The sequence below is a fragment of the Phacochoerus africanus genome, chromosome 13 (genome assembly GCF_016906955.1).
Source record: "Phacochoerus africanus isolate WHEZ1 chromosome 13, ROS_Pafr_v1, whole genome shotgun sequence".
In the NCBI taxonomy this organism is placed as follows: Eukaryota; Metazoa; Chordata; class Mammalia; order Artiodactyla; family Suidae; genus Phacochoerus; species Phacochoerus africanus.
The window spans coordinates 41,946,908-41,964,941 of record NC_062556.1 but is presented as its reverse complement, the minus strand read 5'-3'; the positions used below and the strand labels follow the sequence as shown (position 1 = coordinate 41,964,941).

General features: G+C 33.9%; 1 protein-coding gene across 1 annotated transcript in view; it reads left to right on the top strand.

Moving 5' to 3' along the window:
- Positions 1–18,034, top strand: part of KLHL1 (kelch like family member 1) — a 384,315-nt gene that overhangs the window by 328,524 nt on the left and 37,757 nt on the right. Inside the window, exon 8 of the mRNA XM_047756059.1 lies at positions 17,680–17,842. Coding sequence (XP_047612015.1) covers positions 17,680–17,842 — 163 coding nt within the window. The remainder of the gene's footprint in view (positions 1–17,679; positions 17,843–18,034) is intronic.

Genomic DNA, 18,034 nt, shown 5'->3' with positions numbered 1-18,034 from the left:
GTGGTTTTAAATGTAGAAATTCAAATAGAATTTGGAAGTGTCTTTAATGTAAGATGGCTTTTACAAAGAAAGATAATTCACTGGTTCTCAGTTAAATAATTCCTGAGAGGTAGCAGGTTCTGAAAAGTTAATATATGAGAAAATGTTATAGCATTAACATGCTACAATTGAATAAATGAGATAGACTCTCTGTATATTTCTTTTAAATCAGATTTGCATTGCACTTTAGACTTTGGGATAAAAGAAAAAAGCAATGCAAAAATTAATTCATGATCGTTTTTACACTCCTGAGGAGGAAGAAAATAAGGCAAAAATTATTTTTATTATTTTGCCAGACTGTACTATTTAACATTCTTAAAAGATGGCAAAAATGCAGAATAATTAATAGTTTAATGTAAAAAAAGTTAATATTACTGTATTTTCCATATCATACATATTCTTGTGCAACTATGTATTTGTATTCTCATGTTAAAATTTTATGAATGCTTTTTTGAATTAGATATTTTGATGCATCTTATAATCATACATATCTATAAGTTCATATATTCTTACAAGAATGGTACACTATGATTAATTCTTACCCTTCCTCTGAAAGGCTTATATTAGGACTCCAAGTATATTAAAAAGAATAATGCTTCATTGTTACTATTTTTCTGAGCATTTAACAGTTTTTTCTTTATTTTACAGAGACTTCTTTATGAAAGTCAACTTTTTTTTTTTATTTTTGCAATAAAACTATTTGCCTCACTTTTATTTTTGGAAAATAATTGGCTACTAATATTGAGTCTGTTATATAATTTACACACTAATTAAATTCAAATTGATGTTCTTATTCATTCAACAAATGTATTGCCAAGGATTTCCCTTGGTGCCAGAGAGGAAATTGTGAATAAATACAATCCTGTTCTCATATTGCTTTGGATTCAGCACAGTAACAAAACCATTAATCTAGTAGCTGTTGATTTTTGATTCTAGGACATTTTCTCTTTGTACTTAAGTAAGGGAAATACTATGTTTATAAATTAAATGTGCACGTTATTGTAATAGATACACCACATTATTGAGACTTTCAAAATTTTTCTATCAAAAATATACTTGTTTTATGCTACCAAATTTAAAAAGTTATGAAAAATTGACTTTAATTTGAAAATTGTTACATAGTACGTGTATGAGCTATTGACACAAAATGATAACTGGCTCTATGGATACATATTAATTATGTATGTATTATAAATAAATGATTTATAGAAATGGTATATATTATATATAAATGATTTATAGAAATATTTTAACTTTAGAATATAAATATTGAAGTTTCTTTTGTCAATATTTATAGGCTTCAATAGCTGTAGGTAGCTGTGGAATGTAATTTTTGTCACCACACACTTATTTTTTGGTGTTTGTAGGACTGCACTTGCAACATATTTTAGTTCCCAGACAAGGGGTCGAATCGGAGCTGCAGCTGCTGGCCTACATTACAGACACAGCAATACCATATCCAAGCTGCATCTGCGATCTACCCTGCAACATGCAACAATGCAGGGTCCTTAACCAAATGAGTGTTTCAGTGATTGAACCTGCATCCTCACGGATTCCAGTCAGATTCTTAACCGGCTGAGCCACAGCAGGAACTCCACTACACATTTATTGTTTGCGTCAATGAAAATGAAATATTGGATCAAATTCTGATGCACATATAAAATATTTATTTGCAAATCAGATAGAAACAAACAAATGGACACACACAACCTGATTTGTAATCTAAACAAAGTGCAGCTCTTTGCAGTGGAATACAAATAAAATTACCATTTAAATTAAGCAATTGAATTCCCCTATTTGGCCATACTTGAAAAAGACTTTGCCTTTGAACAGACTACTGAACAATCTATAATTATAATTATAATTTATAATCTTCTATGATCATATATGTTGATATGAATGCAGAGATGTTTCTAAAATGTTTCCCTTTATTCTACATATCTTAAAAAACTGCTAATTTTATTAAAGGATAGAATATTTCTGTTATCAAGTATGTGAACAATAAGTATAGAGTTAAAATAAATGATATGCTTGCAGCAGTCCTGAATCTGAGCTTCTGATTAGAGTTGTTTAATGCCAACTAATCAGTCTACTTTGCAGCCCATTTACCAAAACTTATTTTAGATAAGGATAATTCTAATACTAATTAATAGGTCTCAATAAATATTAAAATAAAAAAATATGAAAAATATATTGTATTCAGTATGTTGACATATTCTAAAATAGAGATAATATAGAAATTAGAACTTTTAGATTTTTAAGAATAAAACAAATTTAAATTATTGCTAGTACATTATTTCACATTTGTTAAATGTATAAATTCTCACATTTGTTATTAATAAAAAGACAAATGTCTTGGTCTATAATTTCTGCTTTTTTTTTAAGGTTTTTAATCTGTATTTAAACAGTAGTCCAATTAATTTTTCCCTAATATACATCCTGTCATGTTGCTTTATTTATATTATAAAATATATTTCATTGACTATGTTAATTACATATAGTACAATCAAAATAAATATTGAAGACAGTTTTTTGTTGTATTTTGATCATGACAAATATAAATAATTGCATATTCCATAAATCAGTAAGCAGGAAAACATACTGATTATTCAGCATCTTATGCAATAACTTAATGCTGAACCTCAAAAATTGCTAAGCTTTAGAAATAAGTGTAAAATGTCTATGGGTAGAATTATAACTAAGAGGAATAAAGGGAAAATTTTAAGAAAAAATATGCAAAAAAGCAATTGCACTGGTGTGAATCCAGACAATTTCTTTATTATTTCTTAGACACAATTATGACTTTGTTTTTGACCCTTGGTATATGGAATCACATTAATCTGAGTTACATTTTTTTTGTCTTTTTAGGCCACACCTGTGACATATGGAGGTTCCCAGGCTAGGGGGTCAAATATGAGCTGTAGCTGCTGGCCTATGGTATTCTAGGCTACAATTTTTTTTTTTCCTTTCAGCATTTTAAATATATCTTGCCACTCCCTTCTAGCCTGTAGTGTTTCTGTAGAGAAATCAGCTGATAGCCTTATGGGGGTGTCCCTTATAATTAACGCTTTGCTTTTCACTTGCTGCCTTTAGAATCCTCTCTTTAACTTTTGCCATATAACGTGTGGACCTGTTTGGGTTCAACTTGTTTGGGGGCCCTCTGTGTTTCCCATATCTTGACATCAGTATGCTTTAGATTTGGAAAGTTTTCATCCATAATTTCTTCAAATATATTTTCATTCACCTTTTCTCTTTCTTCTCCTTCTGGAATTCCCATTATGTGTGGATTGGCCAGCTTTATACTACCCCATAGGTCTCATATTTCTTTCATGTTTTTTCATTTGGTTTTCTGCGTGCTGTCCTGATTGGGTGATTTCCATTATTCTATCTTCCATGTCACTAATTTGTTCCTCTGCATTATTCATTCTGCTCTTTAGTACCTTTAGCTCAGTTTGTATCTCTGCAAATGAATTTTCTAGTTTTCCTTGGCTCCTCCTTACATTTTCTAGTTCCTTTTTGAGGGAATCTGCATTACTGTTCATATCCTCTCAATTCCTTCAGTATTTTCACTATCTCCCTTTTGAACTCAAAATCTGTCAGACTGCAGAGGTCTGTTTCATTGTTGACTACTTTAGGTGAATTCTACTGTTGCTTTAACTGTGAATGGTTTCTGTGTTTTTTCATCTTGCTTGTGCTTTTCTTTTGCTGTGAGTTTGGGGAAGCTAAACTGTAGTCTTATAAGGCTACTTCTATGCAAGTGTACCCCTTTGTATTTTTTGGGGGGTTACTATTTATTTTTGGTATGGGAGTTTGAATATTTGCTGTCTCTTTCTTTGGTGTGAGCAGGCTATTATTCCAAGGATGCTCAGTGTGTTTTCAGGGAGATGGAGGCAATGGGTAGAGCCAGCCATCAGTGCCTGGTCATTGGGCTCTCAACAGCAGCAATGGCCTAAAGGAAAGTCACACAGGCTATTCCTAGTTTCAGGGCCCTGGGAAGTGGTAATGAGCTCTAAGCAGATCTACAATGTGACAAGAGCATTTGGCAGTAGCAGCAGCAGGGTGCGTGAGTTCCCAGGGGATTGAGAGCAAGGACAGTTTGTGTTTGATTTCAATGCCCTCCTCTAAGGTGATTGGAACTTCAGGTGGTGCCCATTCAGGTACCCCTAGTGGTAGCTGGCTATGACCACCTCTGGAGTCAGCGATAACTGTGGTGGTTTGCCCCAGCCAACTGCGGACCTTGCATGAAGCAACCTATCTTGCTTATCCCACATAGGAGGTGCTGCACAGGCTGCTTCTAGTTGCGGGATCCTGGGCAGTGACAGAAATCAGGCGTGTGGGTATTGCCCAGGGCATTTATTTGGCAGTGGCAGCAGCAGGGTTGGTGTATTCCCAGGGGAGTGAGAGCAATAGCATATGGTGCTTGGTTGCTGTGCCCTCTTTTTTCTTTTTTGCCAACCCCTGTGGTGACTGGAGTCCAGGGTGAGCCCACTCACAGGCCCCCAGTGGTGGCAAGCCATGCCTCCCTCTGGCCTCAGAGAGGACCACTGTGGTCTGTCCCTGCTGCCTGTATATCATGCAAGAGGTACCACATCACACTTAGCCCCTTGATGCCCTTAGCCCACACAAGAGATGCCTGGCCACAATTATCCTGCACAAGAAGCTCCCAGTTTCCAGTAAATGTGTAAGAGTTTTCTGACCACCTGTAGCCTGTGCCAGAGCCACCCACCCTAAGAGAGACCATGGGCATGTGCACACTCAGGTGCAGGGAGTTTTCTAAGGTGGTCCATCCCTCCTCCTCCTGTCCTCCCCAACAGTGGCACCTTGCCTCTCCTGCAGGTCCAGACTTTCTCCCAGGTCCCTCTGCCATGGAGTTCCCCTCCACAGCCCGTGATGTACTCTTCCCCACCAATGGCACACTGCTACTTAGCCCCTTAGGCTGTCTCCACACTGCCAAACCCAGTCTTCTCCCCAGGACCGACCTCCAGAGCCTGAGTCTCAGTGCCCAGCCCCTGCCCAATCTTCTCAGGCTGTGGTGTCCAGTGCAATTGTTCAGATGATCTTTGCAGTTTTCATTCTCCTTTGCTTTTCTCAGCCTAGCTGCTGCACTTGTATCAGCAACTTTGAGGTCCCTTTGACTCAGCTGATCTTTCCATCAATTAGGTGGCTTCCCAGGTTTTGGGTTCCTTTTCTCCTTCACACCTCCCTCTCAGGAATGCTAGTCCCTTCCTGATTCTTTCTCTCTCTCTTTTTCTTTTGTTCCACCCAGTTATGTCAAGAGTTTATTACCCTTTTTGGAGGTTTAAGTTCTTCTGCCAGCATTCATTTGATGTTCTGTGTGAGTCATTTTACATGTAGATTTTTTTTTTTTAATGTGTTTGTGGGAGAGGGTGAGCTTGACCTCTTACTCCTACACCATCTTGCTCTGCTCTTCTGATCAGCATTGTTTCGATAACCAGCTGTTACAGCAGTGAAATAAGCTAACCACATTTTCCCAAAGAACGCTCTAAATATTATGCATTTGTTTTATATTTACTTACGCCCTACATATATTAACAACAAAGACTAAGATCCATTACTAATTAAATAATTATATCTCATGTGTTTTTCTATTGTACCAGAGAGATATGTATTATCTTAGTATCTCCCCTTTAGTTAATTTCCCCTAATACCAAAATTAAATTTCTAAAACACAAATCTGATTGTCTATTGACTTCACTAGAAAGACCAAAGTCTTTAACAAGATATTCAAACTTATCAATATTTATCCTTTACCTAATGTTATCGTAAGCTCTGCCACTTTCCTCTACCACTACACTCTGAGACTGATCACTTAATATCTTAAAATATTGGAAAAACTCAAAGTTAATTTACAGTCTACTTTGCACAATCTCTTGCCTCCACCCAGGCCAACTCTTCCTCTATTTTCTGCCTAGAGAATTCTTATTCATCACATAATCTTTGGGTCTAGCGTTATTTCCTGTGTAAAGTCTTCCTTTACCATCTTTGTAAAGCTGGTCGTTCTTTCCTCTGCATTCCTGATACATAGTGGTTTTAGTATGTAATCTATAACCCAAATCACATTTATTTAATTATCATATATAGGCCATTAGCCCCTAGAATGAAACTGTCATATTCATTTCTATTTAATTGCCAAGTCATATTAGACTTTGGTTAAAGTAAATGGAAGACACTATCTTCATTTGTGGAAAATTATTAGTATTCCCATTTAAAAAAAAAAAAAATAGGAGTTCCCATTATGGCTCAGTGGTAACATATCTGACTAGTATCCATGAGATCAAGGGTTGTGTTCCTTCCCTCATTCAGAGTTAGGGATCTGGCATTGCTGTGAGCTGAGGTGTGGGTCACAGATGTGGCTGCTTGGATCTCAAGTTTTGGTGGCTGTGGTGTAGGCCTGCAGCTGTAGCTCTGATTTAACCCCCAGCCTGGGAACTTCCACCTGCCATGGTTGTGGCCCTAAAAAAAGCTCCATGTTAAGATAAAACACACACTTGTTCAATTTCTATATATGCCTGATGTTCAAGTACATATACATACATATTTTTTCTTTTAGTCAGTGGAACCTGGAAGAATCTCAGGAAATCTCAATTCATCCAAGAAATAATTATCAATCAACAAAATATGCACAGTCTTAATTAATGAAGTTATTACTAATTACTAGGCTTCTACATCCATCACTTCAAGGTCAATGTGTAACATAAACATTAACTATGCTCAAATGTGGGAAAAATTAACCTCTGAGAGACCAAATAGGAAAAAAATTGTACTGAAGTATGCTTCTTGGCCATAAATCACTTGATATGTCAGTCTTGACCTTATACTTGATAAAACATCTCCTTTAAACCTTTAGACACTTGTTTTAGTCAAGGTAGCAGCACAATTATATTTTCATCTTCTGTTCTGATAGAAAGTTTTCTTAGAAAATGAAAGCAATTTAATTCTTTAGTTAAAATATATATATATATATATATATATATATATATAAAATAAGCCAGGACAAAGTTCCCTTGTGGTCCAGACAGTTAAGTGTCCTGCATTACTGCAGCTATGCCACAGGTTGCAACTGTGGAATGGGTTCTATCCCAGGCCCTGGAACTTCCACATGCCACAAGTGTAGCCAAAAAGTAAATAAGCCAGAAAAATCCTATGATTCAAGTATAATTCAAAACATGTTAACTTGGAAAAGTGATATTCCAATTTCTTTTTTTTAGCAATGTGGAAATTTCTCCTTTCTTCTGAAAATTAAAAAGTCAAATTGCTCTATATGAAATAATGGAAGAAAAGAAACATTTTTCAATTTTAAAAACAAAAAGGTTTTTTCTTTACTATTTGTAATCAAAGTAATGTCTTAAATGAAACATCTAATTTCTTATTCATAGTGATTTTACTTAATAAGTTGGAAATTAATTCTGTAAGCATTTATTAATTAATTAATATTAATGCTCCACTAGTCTACATCTTAAAAATTATATATAATCAAGAATCAATACAATTTTATCATAGAGGAAGTTTCCTTAAAGAGTTATCTTTTAATTTGCTTTCAAACTACTACAGAGCAGTTTTGACACTGATAGGAATTCCGTAACTTCAAATACTGCATTTCAAACCACTGAAGAAGATTAATTTGTTAGTCTAAGCTTTAGTTTGTCTAATTAATCAGTTCTTTCTTTCTTCCACATCACTTCATGGTTCATTCACCCATTATTGAGTATCCACTAGGTCCAAATCACAGTTGTGTGTGCTGCAATAATTAATCAAATTTAAAAAAATCTTATTTTAACAGAGAATGCAGTTTCTTAGATACAATCCTGAATTACTTTAATACAATATAAAAAGAAATGCAAACTTTATTAAAAAATTGGTAAACTTTAGTTGCATTCTTTGGAGCTCGGTAAGTAAGACAAAATTTTATTTCTGGAGATTTCAGTGAAGATTGAATGATAGGTAGAATTTTGATATGCTGCCATAGGGAAGATCTTTTATATAAAGTACAATGCAAGAAATATCAGGAATGCTACTCCCATTTTGACTCAGTGGGTTAAGGACTTGACATAGTGTGAATGAGGATGCTGGTTCAATCCCCAGCCTGAATCTGTGGGTTAAGGATCCTGAATTGCCTCAAGCTGCTGCATAAGTTATAGATGTGGCTTGGATACAGTGTTGCTGTGGTTGTGGTGTAGGCCAGCAGCTGCAGCTTAGGTTCAACCCCTGGCCTGGGAACTTCCATATGCCTCAGTGTGGCTATAAAAAGGAAAACAAAAAAAAGGAAATGTCATGAAAAATAGGATACATGGAACATATGAAACTCTAATTATTCCATCTTACTGTTTTGAATAATTTATGACTAGATTAGCGATAGATTCAACTTTAAAAGTTTGGCCATGCCCATAGGGAATACTAGAGGCAAATTTCCAGTTCAGGGATCCCTATGTGCTGCAAGAACGGGCTGGCATTAGTACCTCCACAATGTGCAATGACTGTCTGTATGTGGTTGGAAAGAAGTGTGGTCTTGGTGCAAATTTCATGGTGGATACAAACAGGCAATGGTCAATTATGAGTGGCATATCTTATTGTTGCTACAACAATCAATAAAAGTAAGCACTCTTTGACATTCATAGCTTGATTTTTTTCATTGTTTTGATCAAGTGATTCCCTTAACTTTCAATGTCTGTCAATATTTAAGTCAACCTTTACATTCTAGCTCACCTCATCTAGTTTATTCTATCTCCTCATCTTCTGTGATGTCTTCTCTAATTACTCAAATGCAACCTGTGGCCTCTATAATACTTGTCTATTTTACCTCATTTGTAATTTTTACTTTAAAAGTCAACAATGTGTAGCTATAGAAGAGCTGGCATTTAGAAGAGTAACACTTCAAAATCTATTACAATTGCAATATATTTTTTTACATGTATACATTATAGTCCCCTTTTATCCGCAGGGAATATGTTCTAAGAACTCTGGTAGATGCCTGAAACTATAAATAGTACCCAACCCTATACAAACTATGTTTTTCCTATTCATAAATATCTATGATAAAGGTTATTTTCTAAATTAGGCACAGTAAGAGATTAGCAACCATAACTAATAATAAAACAGAGCAATTATTACAACATACTGCAATAAAAGTTAATGTGAATATGGCTTCTATCTTTCTCTGTCTCAAAATTTCTAATTGTACAATACTCACCCTCTTTTACTTGTGATAATGTGAGATGATAAAATGCCTATGGGATGAGATGAAGTAAAGTAAATTATGTACACATCATGACATAGCATTAGGCTACTATTGACTTTCTGATGATATTCCTGAAGGTGGATCACCTTCTTTGGGAGATGCTGAATAACTGAGTCATGACGATATTGATGACGGGATGTCAGGAGCAATTGGTATTGATGATTGGGGGTCTTGGGAAGGACAGAGTGGATGGCATGAGATTTCCTCTTGCTGCTGCTCAAAAGGGCACAAAATTTAAAACTTATGAGTGGTTTATTTCTGGTATTTTCCATTTAATATTTTTAGACAATGGTTGACTGTAGGAACTAAAACCATGGAAAGAGAAGCTGTAGATAAGGGGGACTACTATACAATATTATTAAAAAAAAAAAGACTCAGGATTGCATGAAATCATTCTTGGGCTTTTCATAAGACAAAGCATATGTTCATTTATAAAATTATTTACAGAAGAATTTTTTTCATTTGTCAAAGGTGTTGTATTAGTACTTTAAGCTGCCCAAATCAGGGCACCCTCAGAAATAGACGTATTATGATACACTCGAGCATATTTAAATCTTTAACTGGTTCCTTCATAAGATTATCCTCATATTCCCTGGAATGATACTGCAGGCTGAAATCTGATTAGAAGAACTGGGGTCTCATTATATTGAATGCTTACATAACATTAAAGATGTATCAGCTCTTTTCTAAGTGCTTTGTATGAATTATTTATCCAATCCTTGAAAGACCCCTATGCGTTAGACACCATAATTAGCTCAGTTGTACAGATCAGGAAACTGAGGCACAAGAGATGAAGTAACATTTCCAACATCACATAGCTGGAATACATTTTTCAATAGACGGAATGTGCTAATGGAGTAATTGAAGGAGGAGTATGAGGAAAGATATTTATAAATACATCCTTCATATTTGAAAGTTATTTCCTGAATCTCTCCTTTTTTTCTTATATCAACTTCCAAAAAATCAGGACAAAACACCGTCATCTCTCACATATACTCTTGACATGGACCCATCTTTTTCATTTCTCCATACCACATTCAGTATGATGTCTTTAAAAAAAAAAAAAAAGGTACTGTTGCATCATAGCTCCACTTTAAACATTTCAGTAGCTTCAAATTGCTCTTAGGATTAAAAAAAAAAAATGGGGGAGTTCCTGTCGTGGCTCAGTGGTTAAGAATCCGACTAGGAACCATGAGGTTGTGGTTTCGATCCCCGGCCTTGCTCAGTGGGTTAAGGATTTGGCGTTGCTGTGCACTGTAGTGTAGGTCGCAGACTCGGCTCGGATCTGGCATTGCTGTGGCTCTGGCATAGGCTGGCAGCTACAGCTCCGATTAGACCCCTAGCCCGGGAACCACTATATGCCACGGGTGCGGCCCTAAAGAAAGAACAAAAGACCAAAAAAAAAAAAATTGGCATATAAGTCTCCATAGTATGTGGTACCTTAACTCTACAGCCTTGTTGTGCACCATACTACCTGTCCCTAACTCTCCGTGTTTTTTTTTTGTCACATTTGCCTTGTAGTTCCTCACACTCTGCTTCTTCCTATCACAAGTTTTTATACCAATCATCCTTCTTCCAAGAATTCCTCACCCCCAGTGAATCCTAATCTTTCCCTAGATCTTAACTCAGTCATCATTTGTTCATTTGGGATAAGAGCCGTAGACAGGTACTAAGGTAGCAGCTACTTGATGAAATCTACCCCTTCCCCACACACCATACACTGTGGAGGATATGACTTATAGACTATGACCATAGTTATTGGAAAGCTGAATGGTTGATGAATAAGTTCATGGAATTGAAGTCGTATAGTAATAAAATTAAATGTTAGCTTACTGCTAAATTTCTACGACTACCTACCTCAGTTTTAGACATTTATATGTAACTCGCACCTCCCCACACACATATGCAAGATATGCGTGAAAGACCTTAGAAACTTGCAAAGTAGGCATATTATTAGTAGGAGATATTCTGCCATAGTTCTAGAAAAATTTTCATTTTCTACTGTGGCAGTCATTCTCAATCTTGACTGGACAGAAGAGTCAAATGAAGGAAAGTTTTTAAACATCTCAGTGTTTTGGCCTCATCCCAGTCCAATCAAATCAGCATCTCTCTAATTCAGATATTAGTATTTTTTCAAAGAGTCCTACATGATTTCAATGAGCAGCTAATATTGACGATCACTATCTCCATCAAAGAAAAAATGAAATACACTAATTCAGATTATGAGTTTTCCTCTTTGCGAAGCAGGCAAAAAAATATGTATTTTAAGACTAGATAATTTTGTAGGATTACATGAAAAATATCTTAGTAATGTAGTCTACTTGTGGTCAATATTGTAAAATACGTTTGTACTATCTATTTGTACTTTACATTATGATTTTTTGGAGATTTACATAGAGTGTATTATATATATTGTATATTATATGCCTTTATAATATTGGGGAAATTTTCACAAACTCTCTCCCTATCCTTCAATGCATGTGTGTTTATCTTTTACAAAAGATATATATATCTTTACTGTTTTCTATATATATATATATATATATATATATATATATATACTCACATATATAATCATATATAAACACACATACCTGTATGTACACACAAAATATATGTGTTTTAATATCACTGGGGATATTTTATAAAGTAATGTATATAATATATATTATTTTATTATCTATTTCCCCATTTCCCATTTTCAAGATATTTGTGTTAAATTCTTTGCACAGAAAAATTGTAAATGTTCATTTTTATGAATTATTATTTAGTAAGTCATTTCTCCTAAAGTAAAATTATTTGATTGTGGCAGAAATAAGTCACCCTAATCATTAGTTTTAAACATTTACTAGATGCTACTACAAACTTGATGATTTTTGAAAGTGTTTAGAAAAGAAAATCAGAAACAAATTTGCCTAGAAGTTCAAATTCATATTACAAAGACATTGGTGACATGTATACATACACACACATATATATGTATCTATGTATTATGAATTCCACAAAGTACATATATATATACACTATAAAGTATATATACATATTTCTATAAAGTAATAGTATTATTATAATTTATTTAACAAAATGATTAAATCAAAAGAAATTTAAATACATTATTATTCTTCTAAAAATACATATTCCTTACCTAGACAAAGAAAGTTTCCTATTCCACAAGCTCATGCTTTTTAAATTATGTAATTAATGGTAAATATGTAAACAGTAAAGCAATATTAAAATTTTGATTCATGTTTTTATTATTTTGCATAATTAAAACACATTCTCTTTAAATTGGAAGAATTAGAATTTGGAATAAATTTAGTAATATTTTGATAGATAACATTAACAAGGATAGAGAAGATTTTTTTAGGACAAGTTGAGATTCAGATTGTATTAATATTGAAATTGTAGTAAAATAAATACTTTGAGGTAACTTAGGTGGGCTGTAAATTTTGGTTTTAAGTGAAAACATTTGGGGAATGAACTTTACAAATGACCATCCACATGATTGCTCTCTATATTCAAAAACCCAAGTCTTCATTATATTTGTGCTCTAAAACCCATATGGAAAACACTAAACTTTTTAACCTGTGCTATTGTACATAAAAATTAGGAATTGTTTACTATTTTCATTGGACTATCTTGAAGAAAAATTATACAGAAAATTTCTAATATTTTATTGCAGAATTTTAAAGAGGAATATTATGTGTAATAGCTAGTGTTTAATATAAATAATTAATTATATGTATAGAAAAAGAACATTTTGGTAACTGTAAACATCAAAGATATATTATAAATTTTTTATCACAATCGTGCAGTTATTTAGCTTGAGACATAAAAATATTAGATATTTCCATTGTTTTCATTTCATTAATGTTTTCTTAATGCAGGTTTAATATTGTTACAGGAAAACATTTCTGCATTGTCAACCTTGCCTCACTGCATCTGTAAAGATATTCTTAGTAAAGCAAAAGGAAGAAATTGAATGTATCATTCTGATTTTGAAATTATTTTGGCCTAATTATTTTCTCTACTCAATGAGACTCTTCTGCAAGGGAAAAAAAATCATACAATTCTGGATATATAGTACTTGCTCAACTAATTATAAGTGTTTGGGAGAGGAATTTAAGTTTTGAGGGTGCTGATATATCTTACAATACTTTGTTATCCTGTTTACAATTCTTAATGTCTCATCTTTAATAACTAATCATGAGAGATCATACAGACCTTTTTTTTATGTAACAACTGAAATTATTAAAAGCTTGCCCTTTACTGAGCACTGCTATGTATTTTTATTTAATCTTTACATAAATGCCATCAGTTAGGTTCTCTTGAAGGACTAGGATGCTGAGATAGAAGACATTTAAGGTGTTTTTCCCAGTGTCACACAGCTGACAGAAATAAACTCTGGTTTGAGCCCAGGCAATTACACTCCAATGTAAGAACTGCCAATGTCACCCTTCTGCCTTTTTTCTGCCCTCCACCTTGACTTTTTCACCCAAAATACCTTGGTTACTTAAAGAATATTAATATATAAAATCATTCAGTTATTTTATGTGTGTATTTTTCTATATTCTCCTTTAGAATCTAAGCTCTATTTTTTTGTCCAGTAGCAGATATAAAACATTCTTTTTTTTTTCCCTAGAGAAAGTGAATAAACACCTGTGTTGAAAGATTAATGGCTTATCTAAATATTTGACTTATTGCAAGAAATATTTACTAGTTCTTACTTCAATTACTGTATTTTACTTTCTATCAAAATTATAATTTTAATTTAAAATATTCCAAATTATGGTAGTTACATAGCATAACTACGTAAATGTTTGCACCAAAAATAAAGTTAGAAATCTTAAATGTATACATTTAACTTTTGGTCTTGAAGGAATAATCAATATCTGAGTAAGCCTCTTAACCATGTACAGTTATGAAAGATGAATAAAATACAGAAATCAAAATCCTGAAGGCATCAGAGCGAAACTAAGGCAGCAGGTACTTGAAAAGCAAGGTGAAAAACTAGAGACAATATAAACTTCTATCAGCAATGAAATGGACCTATAAAATTTGCATTTCCATACAATGCTATAGTATGTGCAATGGAAAATAATAAAAGACTGCCTCACCGAACAACCTGAATGAATGTCATAGACATCACTTAAAAGGAGGAAGACACGTCTAAGTTTTAGATGTTATAACAAAATATTACATATTGGGCATAAGCAAGAGAGCTTTATTTCTTAAAGTTCTGGAAGTAGGGAAGTCAAAGATCAAAGTGCTGGCAGATTATGTGTCTGAAGAGAATCTATTTCTTGGTTCATAGGCAGTTATGTTCAGCTATGTCCTCATGTAACACAGGAAGTGAGGGAGCTCTCAGGGGTCTCTTAAAAGACGCACTAATCGCACATATGAGGGCCTCTCCCTCATGACCTCATCACCCTTAAAAAGCCCCTCTGCCCCTCTTAACATCTCATATTGGGGTTAGAATTTCAAAATATGAATTTTGAAGGGACATAACTTTCAGTCTTTAGCACACAAAAAAAGGATATATTAAATTATTTAATTTTTAAATGTAAAATAGGGAAAACATTATAATGGTAAGAAAAAAACAGAAAAAGTATTACTTTTCAGAGACAATTTATCAGAAGTTGCATATTGGCATAGAAAATAATGAAAGTCATGGGTATATAGTTTTATCCATAGGAAAATATAAATTTTTGTATTTTATATATGTTATACTTTATGAATAAAACATTTTTATAAATCAAATGACCTCAAAATTTAAAAAATCAAAGATTAAAGATTTTTATAAATATATAACTGATTAAGTAATTACCATACTTGATTAAAACTTGTACTGTGCTGGTTCAGAACCTCCTTTCAAATTCAAAGATAACCTTTGTCTTTTCAAATCCAATAGAGATTTGTACTTGGTCAGAAATGTGCAGGTAAGTGATTAACCCATCCTTCTAGAAACACTCTGTGCTCTTAGTTTTCAGACACTAAATCTTCTGGAAAACCCTCCCACCTATCTGGCCATTTTCTCTCTGTTTTTTTCTTGCTATTTTTTTTCTTGTAACTGATATTGAAGCCATTCAAAGTAAGGTCTTGCTTACTGTGAAAATATATTCTGTTTTAGTTAAATATTTAGCTAATATACATGAGATCAAGGAGGCCAGACACTTTGTCTTGTTCACCTTTGTGTTCTTGGTCCTGTGCCTTTGGTGGCAAGAAAACTTCCTGATACATACTAATAGATGTTCAATGACTAGTAGTTGAATGAATAGATGGATGGATGAATAAAAGTGATGTCATTTAACTGTCACAACAATGTTTGGGGAATGAATCTCCCTGGGTCAGACATTTCTACGCAACTAACTTTCTTTTATTTCTTTCCTTCTTTTCTTTTCTTTCTTTCCTTCTTTTCTTTTCTTTTCTTTTCTTTTCTTTTCTTTTCTTTTCTTTTCTTTTCTTTTCTTTTCTTTTCTTTTCTTTTCTTTTCTTTTCTTTTCTTTCCTCCCTCTCTCCCTCCCTCCCTCCCTCTCACTCTCTCTCTCTCTTTCTTTCCTTCTTTCTTTTCTTTCATTCTTTTTTATGGCTGCACCTGTGGCTTATGTAAGTTCCCAGGTTAGGGGTCAAATCAGAGCTGCAACTGCAGGCCTGTACCACAGCCACAGCCACACCAGATCCAATCCATATCTGTGACCTATGCTACATCTTGTGGCAATGCCAGATCCTTAACCCACTAAGTGAGGCCAGGAATTGAATCCCCTTCCTCATGGACACAATGTTGGGTTCACAATCCAATAAGCCACAATAGGAATTCCCTCTGCACAAATTTTGAGCAAGGCACTGACTGTCATCCCTCACAAAACTTTTATAACAGAAAGACTAAGATAAAGATAGTGCCTATCTATAAAGTGAAAGTAGGTATACTTAAAAGCATGAAGATAATTCTCTTTCTAGAGCAGTGGGCATGTAATTTTATTTCTCATTATAAATTAATTTAATTTCTTGTAATATGACCCTCTGCATGTACAGGTTTCATCTGATCCTTGTCAAATCAAAACTTGTATTAAACAAACAGAAAAGGAAGACTTTATTTTAAACCATTGCAGTTAGAGGAGACACCAGACTGAGGCTGAACTCTACTTCACTAAAACAAAGGTGGGAGAGTTTTTAAGACCTGGAGTGAGTGGAGGGAATCAAAACAAAAATTTACTTTTGCAAATTGGCCTTACCTAAATGTCAAGTAAATTGTCTCTCTTCCAGACAAGAGGTTATTTTACAACTTGAAGCAAGGTGCCATACAAAGTTAAACTCCTACCCTCCCACAAAGACCAGGAGATAAGGATGTTACCTTTCTTGATAATTGTATTTCAAAGAGATGGCTCCCAGCTCCTTCAGAAAGAAAGCCCCAGGGTTGCAACATTGGCAAGACACTTAATAAAATACATATCAAAAGAACAGAGAACTTGTGATTTGCAGTGACAATTTTTTTTTAAGTAGATACTCTAAGGAAAGTGAGGTCAGGACTCTAGAGACAGGAGAATCCTGTCCAAAGTTTGGTCAAGCTGAGGGAAAGGTTAAGGCCCTCTTGGCAATTGGGGTTTAGAGAATGAGTCAAAAAATAGTGATACTCTGACAATTTCTGCTGCTCTGAGCAATAACTACCCAGGAGTTTTCCGTTTTCTCTCAATATGCATGTATTTGTGGCAGTTAAACATGTCAACTAGCAAGTAGGGTTAAATCATAAATACTTAGAATTCTTTACAATCAGACATTGAATTTTGAACTTTTTTTTCTGCTCGTTTAAGAAAATTATCCTGATTAAGACATAAATTTGTTGGAAAAACAGTGTATAAAATTGTATATATCTTCCCATTGATGACTCACTCATAATTAATTTTAATTGCTTGTTTTTAATGAGAGGTATAATATTTCTAAGCTTTATTAAGTTTATTATGAGGTGACTGGAAAGCCAAAACACAGAGAACCCTAATCTGAAATTCAAACTGATATTATTGCATTGCTTAATGCAACATTGCTTAAAGTAATAAAGTACTTTATTCAGCAGTGTAGAATAGTCTTCCAAAGTAGAAGCAAAAGACACATCATCTCTAATTTTTAGATTTCACTTCTTCATATGGATATAAATAAGGCATTTATTTTCTTTCATAAAGCATCTAGGTAATAATATTGAGTTTTGATTCTAAAATTTGTTTCCACTTGAATGCAATGATTCAATCAACACTGAAAAGTTTCTACCTTAACTGCAGTTGTTTCTTAACCACTAGAGCCTATTCTGAATGACATCATAGTTTTCCTGTTAATTTGGCTTCAGAATCTGACTGTGGAGTAAATCCATTCAGTTTTCATTTTTCCTGTCTTAGGCGTGACAGTACTTGAAGGACCTATTTATGCTGTGGGAGGCCATGATGGCTGGAGCTATCTGAACACAGTGGAGAGGTGGGATCCTCAGAGTCAGCAGTGGACCTTTGTAGCTAGTATGTCAATTGCCCGAAGCACAGTTGGTGTGGCATCATTGAATGGCAAGTGAGTAGACCTTCCTTTTTGTATTCAAAAAAATTTTTTTTTCAATGAATATTCTTTTTAAAAATAATTTCTAGTCAATTGCTTTGATTAAAAAAATCTTTTAAAATCTATTGTCTTTGATGTTTTTTAAAATTTAAACTTCATGGATAATTGACAGACTGACCATATTTTTTCTGGTTGTCTCTTCTTATA